This window comes from Volvox carteri (assembly GCF_000143455.1).
Source record: "Volvox carteri f. nagariensis unplaced genomic scaffold VOLCAscaffold_13, whole genome shotgun sequence".
Lineage (NCBI taxonomy): Eukaryota > Viridiplantae > Chlorophyta > Chlorophyceae > Chlamydomonadales > Volvocaceae > Volvox > Volvox carteri.
In genome coordinates, this window is record NW_003307556.1 from 938,673 (window position 1) to 950,654 (window position 11,982).

At 58.7% G+C, this 11,982-nt stretch overlaps 2 protein-coding genes across 2 annotated transcripts; one reads left to right on the plus strand and one right to left on the minus strand.

The window, feature by feature from the left end:
• Window positions 1-1,386: 1,386 nt before the first annotated feature.
• Window positions 1,387-5,316, minus strand: VOLCADRAFT_104217 (uncharacterized protein). The gene is made up of 9 exons (XM_002949230.1): window positions 5,132-5,316; window positions 4,988-5,052; window positions 4,704-4,748; window positions 4,187-4,264; window positions 3,888-3,955; window positions 3,562-3,646; window positions 3,043-3,209; window positions 2,053-2,755; window positions 1,387-1,530 (listed from the first exon to the last, which is right to left on the minus strand). The coding sequence occupies exons 1-8, from the start codon at window positions 5,139-5,141 to the stop codon at window positions 2,659-2,661; spliced, it is 615 nt and encodes a 204-aa protein (XP_002949276.1). The 5' UTR covers window positions 5,142-5,316; the 3' UTR covers window positions 1,387-1,530; window positions 2,053-2,658.
• A 302-nt stretch (window positions 5,317-5,618) lies between these two features.
• VOLCADRAFT_104218 (uncharacterized protein) lies at window positions 5,619-11,894 on the plus strand (the record flags this gene model as incomplete). The annotated part of the gene is made up of 10 exons (XM_002949097.1): window positions 5,619-5,742; window positions 5,817-5,906; window positions 6,400-6,915; window positions 7,471-7,587; window positions 7,904-8,260; window positions 8,950-9,104; window positions 9,605-9,779; window positions 10,284-10,762; window positions 11,469-11,497; window positions 11,752-11,894. Exons 1-10 carry the CDS (start codon window positions 5,650-5,652, stop codon window positions 11,892-11,894), a joined length of 2,154 nt encoding a protein of 717 aa, XP_002949143.1. The 5' UTR covers window positions 5,619-5,649.
• Between the last annotated feature and the right edge of the window lie 88 nt (window positions 11,895-11,982).

Here is an 11,982-nt window from a genome sequence, read left to right on the forward strand (position 1 = left end):
ACGTACCTTGGGTCCAATGTCCCACCACTCGCCTGGTGTTTCCTGTGCCTGGCAATAACTCCGCGCAGAAGCAGCAACGGGATGAGTTGAAGCGACGTGGCAACCCGGACTTCTACACGAGCGATGCCAAGTTCGATGAGCGGTTCGCGCTTGCGTACGGCCTTGTCGGCGAAAAAGTAAGACTGTGGGAGCGGTCGGCATCAGTGAGCCACCGAGACAGAAAATATATGTGCTCCAAGGCCAGATGCGATGTGGTTTTTAAGGGGCGATGTGTGGTAACCAGGCGCCCGGCGCAGATTGGAACCGCAGCGGGAAGAAGGGCCCTGTCCGGGGGTTCTGCAGGGGAGGGTTCTACACTGTAGGACAGCTTGATAGGCAACCTGCATTACTAACCTTAACAGAATTTAACCTTTGCCGGTTGGCCTGCTAAATGCAAACCTCCCGGTACAACAACGCACGCACATACCCGGAGCACCCGGCACCTTAAAACGGTCGTCATAAAACGTGCCACGCCCTTCTCTCTTCGTTGCAAGTACTCGCCTAAGGACGAGAGAACACCATGCTCCACGACTTTATGGCACAGCATGATCCCCTGCGCAGGCAGCATGCCGGCATGGACCATTGCTGGCCCCATTGCTGCTTCATTGGCTATCTGCGACCGGAACTCTTGAGTTGCCGCCCCATAATTAACTTAACCGCATGATGAGCCATTAATCCAACGTGCAACCATAACATCTCGCAGCCCTGGTACGCTCAAGCTCTGAAGCCTGAAGACCGTGCTACTGGCCCCGCCGCGGTGGCTGCAGCAGCAGGACTGCCAGCAGGTATTCCCACGCAGCCTGGAGTCCACACCCAGCCTCTGCTCTGTGGCCCTAAGGCGGCTAGACCGGACCGGAGCCGGCAAATCGTGGATCCCCATCATCATCATCATCAGCAGCAGCAGCAGCAGCCGGGGAAGCGCCGACATAGAAAAGGCAAGGGGTACGGAAGCAGCAGTGATGATGAGACGGACCAAAGCAGTGCGTCCACGTCGACATCGTCTTCAACTTCGGAGTCTTCGACGGATAGCGACAGCGGTAGCACAACCAGCGGCAGTACCCGCACCAGCAGCAGCTCAACAAGCGATAGCAGTAGCGACGACAGCGGCGGGCGGCGTAAGAGGAGACGTCGGTCCTCTCGGTCACCGTCCCGGGAACGCAGCAACAGCCGTGGCAGCAAGCATCGCCGCAAGCGGAGGCGACGGTCGCCCAGTGACGATGATAGCAGCGGGAGCAGCGGCAAGAAGCGTAAGCACCGGCGCAGCGAGAGAAGCAAATCCAGAACTAAATCAAGGTCAAAGTCCAAGTCAAAATCCAAGTCGAAGTCGACGTCAAGAACTAAGCGGGACGATCGCAAGCTCCTGTCCTCTACCGCGGGCGCGCCCGCTTCCAAGTCGATTGAGCAACTGCGGGGCGAGCGGCTGCAGAGAGAGAAAGAGGAGCGCATTAAGCAGCGGGGGCTGCTAGCGAAAACTGCTGTATTACCGGACGGGTGAGTTTACGGCCTGCAGAGCTGGGCCGGACACCTGCAAAGGAGCAAATGGAGTGCGTCGGCTACACTTTGGATTTATACCGTTCATGTGACTCCGCCTGGGTTGCGTTGGAGCCTAACTGCTTAGGATGCATCAACGCGCATTCCTGCCGCCTGTGCATATATGCATCAAAGTTGTGGTGTGTTGTCAACATGGACACGGGTACGGCTGCTCAACAGTGTTGGGGCTGCCTCGCTCGCATCCAGCACGGCACTGTCACCCAGGTGCCCGACTGAGGTAGCAGCAGGTATAAACACACACTTGACACCGTGCATTTTTTAACACTCACGCGGCTTTCTGGCTTAGGCCGTGTCCCCCTTCCCAAGTCTGACACACCCTAGCGTATCCGCAAGCACCAAGCTGTCCGCGCGCTCGTGCTACTGAAGGAACCCCGCCATGTGCGTGTGCCAATCAGCCAATGCTCCCACCGTCGCGCATCATGTTCACCCCGTAATCGCGTTGCTCTTTGCTTTATCACGCAGGCCGCCTGAGAAGGACTACAACAGCGCGTTCGGGTTTGCTGCGGCCCTGAAACGGAAGCGGAAATAGTCGAGTTACCCGTGTAGCTGGTAATGGACCGAGCTGTTCAGGGCAAGGGGGAGTGACGGCGGCGCGCACGGCTGCGGCTATCGCTCAGGAGGCTGTCGTGATGGGTAACCACACAAGTGCACACTGCACAGGCACGGGCTGCTTGGTTTGTATTGAGGATGGAAAAGCACCAACGAACTGGGTAACCTGGATGCACTAAACGGGTATGTTGTTTGACGAAAATGCACGGTCGGTTGCGTTACCCGACCTCGAAGAAAAGAGCGTCGATCGCATGGACAAGCTGGAGACGACTGTTACATGCAGGAAAAGGAATGTACAGTGGTGGCGCTCGTTGTCCCGGCCGCTCCTTGTCCGCGTTGCCCGGTCGTCCGTCGCATGCGGGTTTCAGGCAGCGGCAGAAGCGCTTCCTGTTCGATTGGCATTGCGCAATTTGGGTGGCCCGGCTTCGGCTTCGAAGCCATTATCAGGTTTGGGGGCCTGCGTAGCAGCAGCTACTACTCCACTGCTTCTTGCTTCTTCTGTTGCCGTTGGAACTGGTCCTATTGAGGTCTGAATACATCCAGGTGCAACTCGCCAATGGGGCGCAGCTGGTTGGCGTAGGTGTATGTGGAGAAGAGCACAAACAGCAGCCGGTACCTGAAGTGGCGCGTCGGGAAGAGGCACCGCGTAGGGAAGGGTAATACGATGTAGTACTAGCACGACAGGCACTGGAGTCTTGGCGATGGTTCAGAGGGTCCAAAAGAACTGTAGGTGCATAATGTGCTTGTACATGACTTGCCGGCATCGCAACAGAATTTTTATAGGGTTGGCTCTAATGGGCGAGTGATGACGGACTGACGCACATAACTCAGGTAACTTCATTGCTTGCTACGAACCGACTGTGCGAAGGCCAGAGCTGCAGGTAAGCCGACGACCCTTCTCACCACACGAATTGGCTCCAGTGGCAGATCATGGCTCTGAAGCACAGCGTTGGGTCACGGGTCAGGAACATCCGGTCACCTGGCCTGCTTCTGGGCGTGACGGCCGCCAGCACCGTGATCAACATCACACCCAGGGGGCCGCTGAACTTGAGCAGCAGTGGATGGGTTACCTGGGGGATGGGCACGCAAGAGAACGATGGGGCACCACCAGCACCTTTACTTCACCAACCGCCAGTACAGGGACCGCGAAGAGGCCAGCGGGGGGCTGCAAGACGAAGTGGGCGACTGATTGCCGCAGAACATAGCCCAAGCCGACACACGCCGGGCTGCTGTGTAACGGCCAGTCAACAAACAAGCAATTATGCAGGCAGCATCCCCAGCACCTGCCATGCTATTAGAAAAGTGACCGTCTCGTGTGGTTCACAAAGCGGCTGGTTCCGATGGCCTATACGAGGCGCAAGATAGAACATAAGCCTGCAGACCTGCAGAGAGCCTGCAGGTCCACAGGCCGTCACCACCCACCAGGGTATAGACCCGGCACCGCTTGCCACGTCCGCCTCCCTTCCTCACGCCGCTGACTTCCGCGCCCCGGGCCTCCATTACGTGCCTGCCACCAGGGTTTCCCACACTTGGTAAGTTCCAGATTCTTAGGGTCCACCTGCCACTATGCAGTGCACCAAGCGAGTGGCTGGTGCACCGCGTATCAGGGGAAAGCTGCAGACGGCCTGCAAGCTGCAGCGCATAGGAAAAGAGCACAACCACGGGCCGCAATGCACTAACACAATCCAAATATCCGGACAGGTCCGATAGGCTTCACGTAATGGTAGCGGCGATCACCCAATGCCCACCTGACGGCGTGGTAGATGCAGGTGTGGTTTGGGTGGCCGGAAACTCCACCCGCATCAAAGGTTACCAGCTACGGTGCAGGGCAACGAAGGCACGGGGACAATGAGGGTCAGGATCTCAGGAAGGGTCCAAACAACAGACCGGTACTCGAGGCGGGGCCGCTAGGGACTGAGGTGAGGATGCGTAATCGAATCCGAGCGGGCTGCTCGGTGTCAGAAGCGGCTTGGGGTGGCTTCGGAATGGACCCAACAGTTATTCCCAGTCCACGTTAGTTGCGCTTCATTTCAACGCGCCTCCGTACCTCATCTGGCTGGAGTGACTGTACGGTACACGCCACGTGCTTGCATACGGCGTTCACACCCCAGGTCCGGAAGCCGTCCTACGGAGCGCAGCAACCGCACCGGGGTCACGGCGTTCTTAATGGATGAGAGCTTTGCATGGTTAGCAGCATAGCGGGTCCAGGATACAACTCAAAACACACGCACAATATAGGAAAAGGTACATCAGGTTAGGTAGATTGCAACTTGGCCTTCGTAAAGCAAGGCCAAGTGGTAGTGAGGAAGGCCTAAAACCCTAAAACGGGCCTAGGGGTTAGAAACGAGTCGCAGCACCGAGTACATGGGTGCCTGCCGGCGTGGTCCAAAGAACCATGACCTGTCTATGCGCATGCGCACACGCTCGCTCACAGCCATAGACCCTGGCGACTGGCCAGGCTTGTGGTTCGAAGCGCCTACATATCAGGAGTCCGAGCTGCGTGTGTCAGGATTTTCCGCGTTTGTATCAGAAGGCTTGTGTGCAGCATCTGAGAAGGGTCGCACCTGGAGTTCTGGATCATCCAATATGGTGAGGTGGGCCTTGGGGACCTGCGGAGGTTGTGTGCAACGCGCAGATGGCAGAACGGTGAGCAGGCGATGCAGTCTCTCCGCCTCTGGTTTATGTGTTAAGGGATCAACAGGTGGAATCGCAATTGGTTGGCATTGGCCTGCTAGTGGACACGCTCTGTCTGTAAGGCCTGTGGTCAAGGATGACCGACTTCAGATCCCCAATGCGGTGTCGCCATATACGGCGTTCCGTGATTACGCCTGCCGTGCTGACGTAATACCTTGAAGGTTGCGCAGGCCGATCGCAACTCCCCGACGCGAATATGACCAAGTCCGTTCGCATTGCCTGTGCAAAGCAACCTGGTTGCGTTGCGTATTGTGTGATGTTGGGAAGGGGGGGTGACACCTCGCAGGTGGAGACGTACCTGTCGACATACACAGCACGTGTAACTCGATTCCAGCATTCACCGCACTTGAAATGTAATTTCCAAAGAAGAGTGACTCGTCATCCGGGTGTGCGACGATAAGCAGCGCGCGATGGTTCGTGTAACTTTTGGGTTCTCGGCTTTGCAAGCGCAAGAACCACCATAAGAAGACAACTAGAAGAAGTCCTAATGCGACGACAATCATTGAGTCAACCTATTAAATTAAGCGCTTGACCGCTTTACGGCAAGCCCTCTTCTCATTGCACACAGCACGAAAACCGGGGCGGTACCATTCGGCGTATCTTCCCTTCAGAAACACAGAGTAACCACTAAGGGAAACCCATAAGGAACTGGAGCTAAGCATCATCGTTTTTTCCTTACGACCCTTGAGCTTATCCATCCTACGCCGGTCGGACTTCACGGTCCATTGACAGTATTGCAGTAGAGGTTGCTGTTCTCAATACGTGCTCAATGACAATCCATAATCATCGGTGTATTTCTTAGCCGATGCGCCGGCCATGGCTACTACAATATCTACGCCGCACCGTTGTTGTCCCCTACGATTGACCACTAGGGAGCGCGCAGTAATCCTTTGTCTCGCCAGAGCTCAGGTCCGTTGTGCTCATACGCGTGCTGCAGCCGTCGTGGGAGGTCTCTGATGCTGAACGGGTCCGTTCTGATGCAGTCACCGAGGGCCAAGGATGTTGTTGTCAAGCAGATTATATCGAGAAGAGAGCGGACAGTGCGGCCGAGCAACTTGACTGTCCTTGAGAAGGTAGCAGCTCGTGCGTTTCATTCCGTCGAATGGGAGCGCGACATTCTTGCAGCGTCCTTTCTGAAAGCACCTCATAACTTGAGAGTGCAAGCATCAGCCGCCGTAGGTGATCGCGGTGATGTAACACACGCCAGCATGCAGGGCCAATCACAGTCCTATGGCGGTTGCAAAGCTCGTCAGTATCCCTTCTTTCAGTCGTTATCGCTCCCGACTTCTTCACTTTACCGATTTCCGCTCCATTCGACTATGGCGAGGGACATAAAGCTCTAGCTTGCCACAAAATTTGCACCCACCACCACCACCACCACCGCCTAACTCCTTGCCGAACCTGGCCGCATCAGCCCCTTCCCTACCATGTACCTTCCCTGCCTCCCTCTTCCAACCGCCCAACCGTTCTGTTCAACACCACTGGCGCACGCACGCACCTGCGCTAACTTTTCCTACCGTGCCCGCCTAACCCAACCCCTGTACCTTATCCAACCGCCCCACCTAGGTAACCTCGCTCTCCGCATCCTCCTCATCATCCAGCACCCCCCGGCCTTTCCCGGCAGCCTCCCTGGAGCAGGAGCTCCAGGGACTGTCTCCTTTGGACGCTCAAAAGCGCCTCACTGGCTGCGTCAAGGCTGCGCGCAGCTTACAGGACTTTGCGGCCATCATCGCCGCAGGCGGTCGCCTCATCGACGCAATATGTCTCGTAGCCATCCTATCTAGCCTGCCTAGAGCTGTGCAACGTGCAGCGGTACCTGTCGTTACGACAGCGGCGCCTTCCGCGCCGGCCAACAACCCCCCGGACAGCGCTGTTTCTGCTGCTGCTGCTGCTGCTGCTGCGGCGGCGGCGGCGGCGGCGGCGGGTACGAACGGTCCTGCTGGCCATCAGCGGTTTGCATTGCAGCTGTCTGATCAGGACAGCCGGGAGCTGAGTGGGCTGGTGGGGGGAGTGGTGGCGCTGGTGCGGATCAGGCTGCGGGAATTCGACTCCAACGGCCTGGTAACGGTCACCGTGGGGCTGGTGAGTTGGCTGCAGCACCGTCAGGGAGCTGAGGAGGGGTAGGAGTGCGACCTAGGATTGGGGGCAAAGACGAACCACAACGAGTGAAGCTGCTGCCAGGGGATTGGGGGGAGGGTTACTTCGGGCTCGGGACCAATAGTTGGGGCGTCGAGGAGGTGGTTGCATCAGGAGGTGGGACATGTGGGGAAACCAGATCGAAACGGGCGACGAATGATGAGCGGCCCGGCAGACCGAACGAGGGCAGACGGGCGGCGGGGGATGTGGGTGAGGTGGGGTGTATTAGCTGGGGTGTATATGAGGGGGCCCGGGCCCCCGGTGGGTTGCGTGCGCCTTGCGTTGGGTCTTGTGATTCCTGGGGCTAAGAAGATGGGCTGGTAGGTGGCAAGTGGCATCGCCCACGTAACTTCTTACTTCACAGAATTGCATGTACATGATGCGCAGCCACAGAGCTGCTCTCCTTTCCGCCTTCATCCCGCTCGCCTTTTGTCCCTTCTGCGGTGGATCTGATCCTCCTTCCCTCCTCCTGTGTTGTCCACCGCGTCCCCCCCTTTCCAGGCCAAGCTCAGCAGCTATTCCACGGTGGAGTCCTCCGTCTTCCGCGCCCTCCTGACCCAGCTGGAGCCCCGACTGCCGGGACTCACCACCAAGGCACTGGCCAACCTCATGTGGGCGGTGAGCGGGGGACAGTTGTCCTGGCTTCATGACCGGGGGGATTGGGGGGAGAGGGAGGGGGCGCTGGCTGGGGCCCGATGGAGGCAGATGTGCGGGGGGGCCACCGGGGGTTGAGGGCAGGAGACCTCTCACTTTAATCTGCGGGTTTTTTCCCAACCCAATCCGCACCTTCTTTGCATCCTCATCCAACCTCCCTCCCGCAACCCTGTGACTGACTGGGCCTAGCTCCTGCTACCTTGTTTTAGTAGTATCCTTGAAACTAATCCCCCCCCGCCCCGTGGTTCGTCTTTCTCCCCCGTCCCCCTTGCGTCCGCAGCTGGCCACTGCCGGTGTGCAGCCGTGCGGCTCCTGGCTATCGTGCTTCTACACCTCCCTGGAGCGCCAGTTGGAGTCGTTCAGCGGGCCGGACCTGGCCAACCTCTGCTGGGGGCTGGCCAAGCTGGACCTGATGCCGGAGGTCTGGCTGATGGACCAGCTGATGGCGGTCTGCCTGGAGCAGCTGCGGAGGAGCCACTCGGTGGCGGATGGGGCCACACTGCTGACGTGCCTTGCGCGGTACTACTGCGCGTACAACTACCGGCTTGGGGATGAGGTGCTGGGGTCCTTCCTGGCGGCCATGCAGCCGGGGCTGAGGGGGGGCGCGCCCGGGGACCTGGTGGCGGTCGTGCATTCGGTGAGGGAGGGGGAGAGGGAGGGGAGGGGAGGGGTGGGAAGGGGAGGGGAAGGGGGATGAATGCTGAGTAACGGTGGGGATGGAAGCATGGTGCATGGAAGCGGGTGGCCGGGAGGATAGCGGGGTGGTGGCGGTCGCAGGTGCCGTTGGTTTCGGTATGAATGGATGGACGTGAGTTATCGGTTTGAGGAGGTCATTCCTAGGGCACGAGGGAGGGAACGAAGGGGGAGGGGGGTAGTCGGGGGAGGGCTGAGGAGGAATGCGGGAATGCGTCCGGTTTGTCCCTTTTTCGTCCCGTTTCCTTTTTGGGGCATCAGTCATCAGTTCTTTACCTTGACATTGCCTATGATTCCTCTCTTCCCTCCCGCCTCTCAGCGCCCTTGCATCCCACACGTCATACACCTCTTTAACTCCTGGTCACACCGGTCATGTCTGTTTGCCCAGTCGATATGTCCTCCGTCCGTGTCTTCCTATTTCCCCACCTCCCGGACTGACGCTTTGCCCGTCGCACCCCTTAACCGCACAGGCATGCCATGACACTCAGAGACTCTGCCGCAAGCTTGCGAGCTCTATGTTTGGCTTTTCAAATTCCATACTTTGGCTTCTTTATGCTTCTGAGATTGCAATTAACTACACGGGCATGCAACACGTCCTCTCCCTCCCCCCCACACACCTTACAACCCCACCAGGCCGTGTGTATGAGCCACATGCCGGGTCGCGCCTTCATGTTGGACTTGTATGCGGTGCTGAAGGATAGGCTGACGTGTGGGCCCACTCTATCGTACGCCGACTTTTCGCGACTGCTCTGGTCGCTGTCGAGGGTGGACTGCACGCCGCCGCGCAGGTGCGTGCGTGCGTGCGTGGGTGTATGCTTATGTGTGTATGTAGGTGCGTATGGGTGGCGACGTGTCTTCTTTCCTTCCCAAGCCGCAACTCTCATTTCGGGCCTCCATTACCGCCCACATCTCCCCATCTTCTTGTACATCTGCCGCAGCACTCTTGCCTTGTAGCAGCTTTACCTTTGATTTAAAGAAAATTGTTGCCTATTCCTCGTGGTTCGTCTTTTCCCCATCTTACCCTGGTCTCTCTAGGCCCTTTGTGTCATTTGCGTCATCTCCCCCTTCTTCCCCCCTTCCTGGTTGGCCTGGGTGTCCTCGGTGCCCTTATGACCCCTCTCCCCCCCCACAGCCTCCACACCCTACTCCCTGCACCCTATGCCCAGCAATGACACCCGTGTGTGGTTTCCTTTGGAAGCCGGCCAGTCCGCAACCCCCCTTCGGTGGTCTCTTGTGTTGAGGTCCTGAGCCTTTCCTCCGCTTACCCCCCTCCCTCCGCTTTCCTCAGTTGGTTGCGGGAGTTCATCGAGGTGAGCACCCCCAAGCTCGCCCACCTGCGCCACCGGGCCCTATCTGAGCTGATCTGGGCTCTGGCGTGCTGGGACTGCAAACCTTCTCCGAGGTTCCTGGATGAGTTCTTCCGGGCTTCAGGGCGGAGGCTGAGCGACTACCCGCCCGCGCAGGTGCGACTGCAGACGGGGTCCCCCTTTCCCCCTAACCCTCTTACCCCTGGGTTGATGACTTCATTTCTGGTTTCCTTGCGAATGAATTAGCTCGGGGCAGCTGGCAATGTGCTACAAAGTCCTGCTGCTAGTCGCGGTGCGGGTGCAGCTCGTAGCCCGTTGCAGGTGATGTTCGGCGCGCCCTACTACCGCGCTGCTGCTGCTGCTGCTAGTACTACTCATGTCCTGCACGTTCTCCTATTGTTGCTGGCATTCCTTGTGCTGCTCGTGGTTGCATTGCTGTCGTTACTCAGCGACACGTGGATTGCTGAGTTTAGTACTCCTCTTACACCGGGGGATGGAGAGGACCACCGGTGCCTCCTGCATTCAAACACTGGATGAGTCTGCAGGCTGGTGTGGCCGCTACTGCAACGCCCGCTCCCTTTCCAGTGCTACTCCCTTGCAATAACCCTACTACTGCCACTGCTGCCACTGCCACTGCCACTGCTGCATCTGTATGTGCAGATTGTGGACACACTCTCAGCGCTGGCCAAGCTCGGCTGCCGAGCACCCGCACCCTGGCTTGGAGCCATGCTCACCTCGTTCTGCGCCTCACTGTCCGAGGCGCGGGCCCACGAGTTGGTCACACTGTTAGAGTCCGTGGTGGCGGTCGCCGACGACCGGCAATGGCTGGCGGCGCCATCACAACGCGCGGCGCTGCAGCTGCTCGCGGATACCGCCGCATCACGCTTTGATGCCTTCGACGCGTGCAGTCACGCGCGGCTGGTGCTGGCGCTGGCGCGAGCCAACTGCTGCCCTGGCGCCGCGTGGCTGAGCGAGCAGCAGGCCAGCTTGGCGAGTGCGTGGAGCGCAGAAGGGGGCCGCAGCGGCGGCGGTATGCCGGCAGGTATTGACACGGCGACAGCGGCGGGGTTGCGTCAGGCGTACAGTCAGTGGGAGGTGGAGTTGGAGCCGGTGCTGGCTGCGGAGTTGGAGGGCCGGATGTGAGGGGGAAGAGTGAGGGGACTGACCGGACTAAAATTCGAAGCCGCTGGAGGAGGGCTGGGGAAGGGTGGAGGTTGCGTAGCCTGGGCATGTTTTTCGGATGTCTGCGTTCGAAGGCGTCGAGCTGTCGTGTTGGGATGGAGGGCCGATGCGCTGGAATGTTGAGAGGCCCCTAGTGCGACCTGGAAGACTTCAAACACAGAAAGGGCTGCGACGGCGCCCCATCCAAATGTTCGTTCGGAGGTTCTTAAAGGAACTGTTGGTTCCTGTTGGTCAGTGAGAGCAACCACACTACGTTTGTGGGTGATGGGCACGGCGGTGCAATAGAGGATTGTGTGAGAACAGAATTAGGTGCCCTCTGATGGCCGTAACGCTGGTGTGGTGTTGCGTTGACTTCTTTTCCTGTGGCTGACTGGCGTGTGTTTCCAGGCTGCCGTGCCTCAGGCCACACCGTGTGGCGTGAGAGCTCGGGTTCCTAGGGGGCCCCTGCATTCGCGGGGTTGGGGCCCTGTAGCCTGCTGGTTGGCTCTTCTGGTATCGTCGCTTTGTGGTATCGGGCATCGTTGCCAGCATGAAGATATGTTTTGTAGCACTGGGCTGTCATTTCTATTTTATCACCTTGTCGTCAACTATCTAGTAGCCGGCTACCTAGGTGGTGTGTTCTGAGCGACTGACTGCGACGTTTCTCCCTTGTCGTGCGCATAGGCATCTCTCGAGCGAATCTCGCCGGGAAGGTGCGGTGTTGTGTGTCCCGTGGGCATGAGCGCGTGTGCATGCGTGCCGTTGTCACATCTGTCTGTCTGTCTGTCTGTCTGGGTGCTGCACAAGTTACAAGTTCCGCACAAATGCGGGGCCCGCCCGTAAAAGCCTGAGGGGGGCCCATGGACGGTCGTTGCCATTATCGTGGCTCCGGGTAAGGACGTGGACGCCCTCTCCCGCTCGCCTGGGCTTGGCACGCCTGAGCGCGATGTGCCTCCTGGTCTCCCAGAACCCCCAGAGATAAAACTAGCCACAGCTACAGGGGGGCCTTCCGCCATGATAGTTCGCATTATAGCTCTGTATTTGCGGGTGTTCCATTCCGCGTATGTGCATGCCGGAGCGCACGCGTCGCGCTTGGGGGGGCCGGTCTAGCGCCACGAGTGGAGTTGTTGTGGCTGAAGCTGTGGATGATGATATGGGATGATGCCGTGCCAGGTTGCGGCATTGGTGTCGTCAGCTG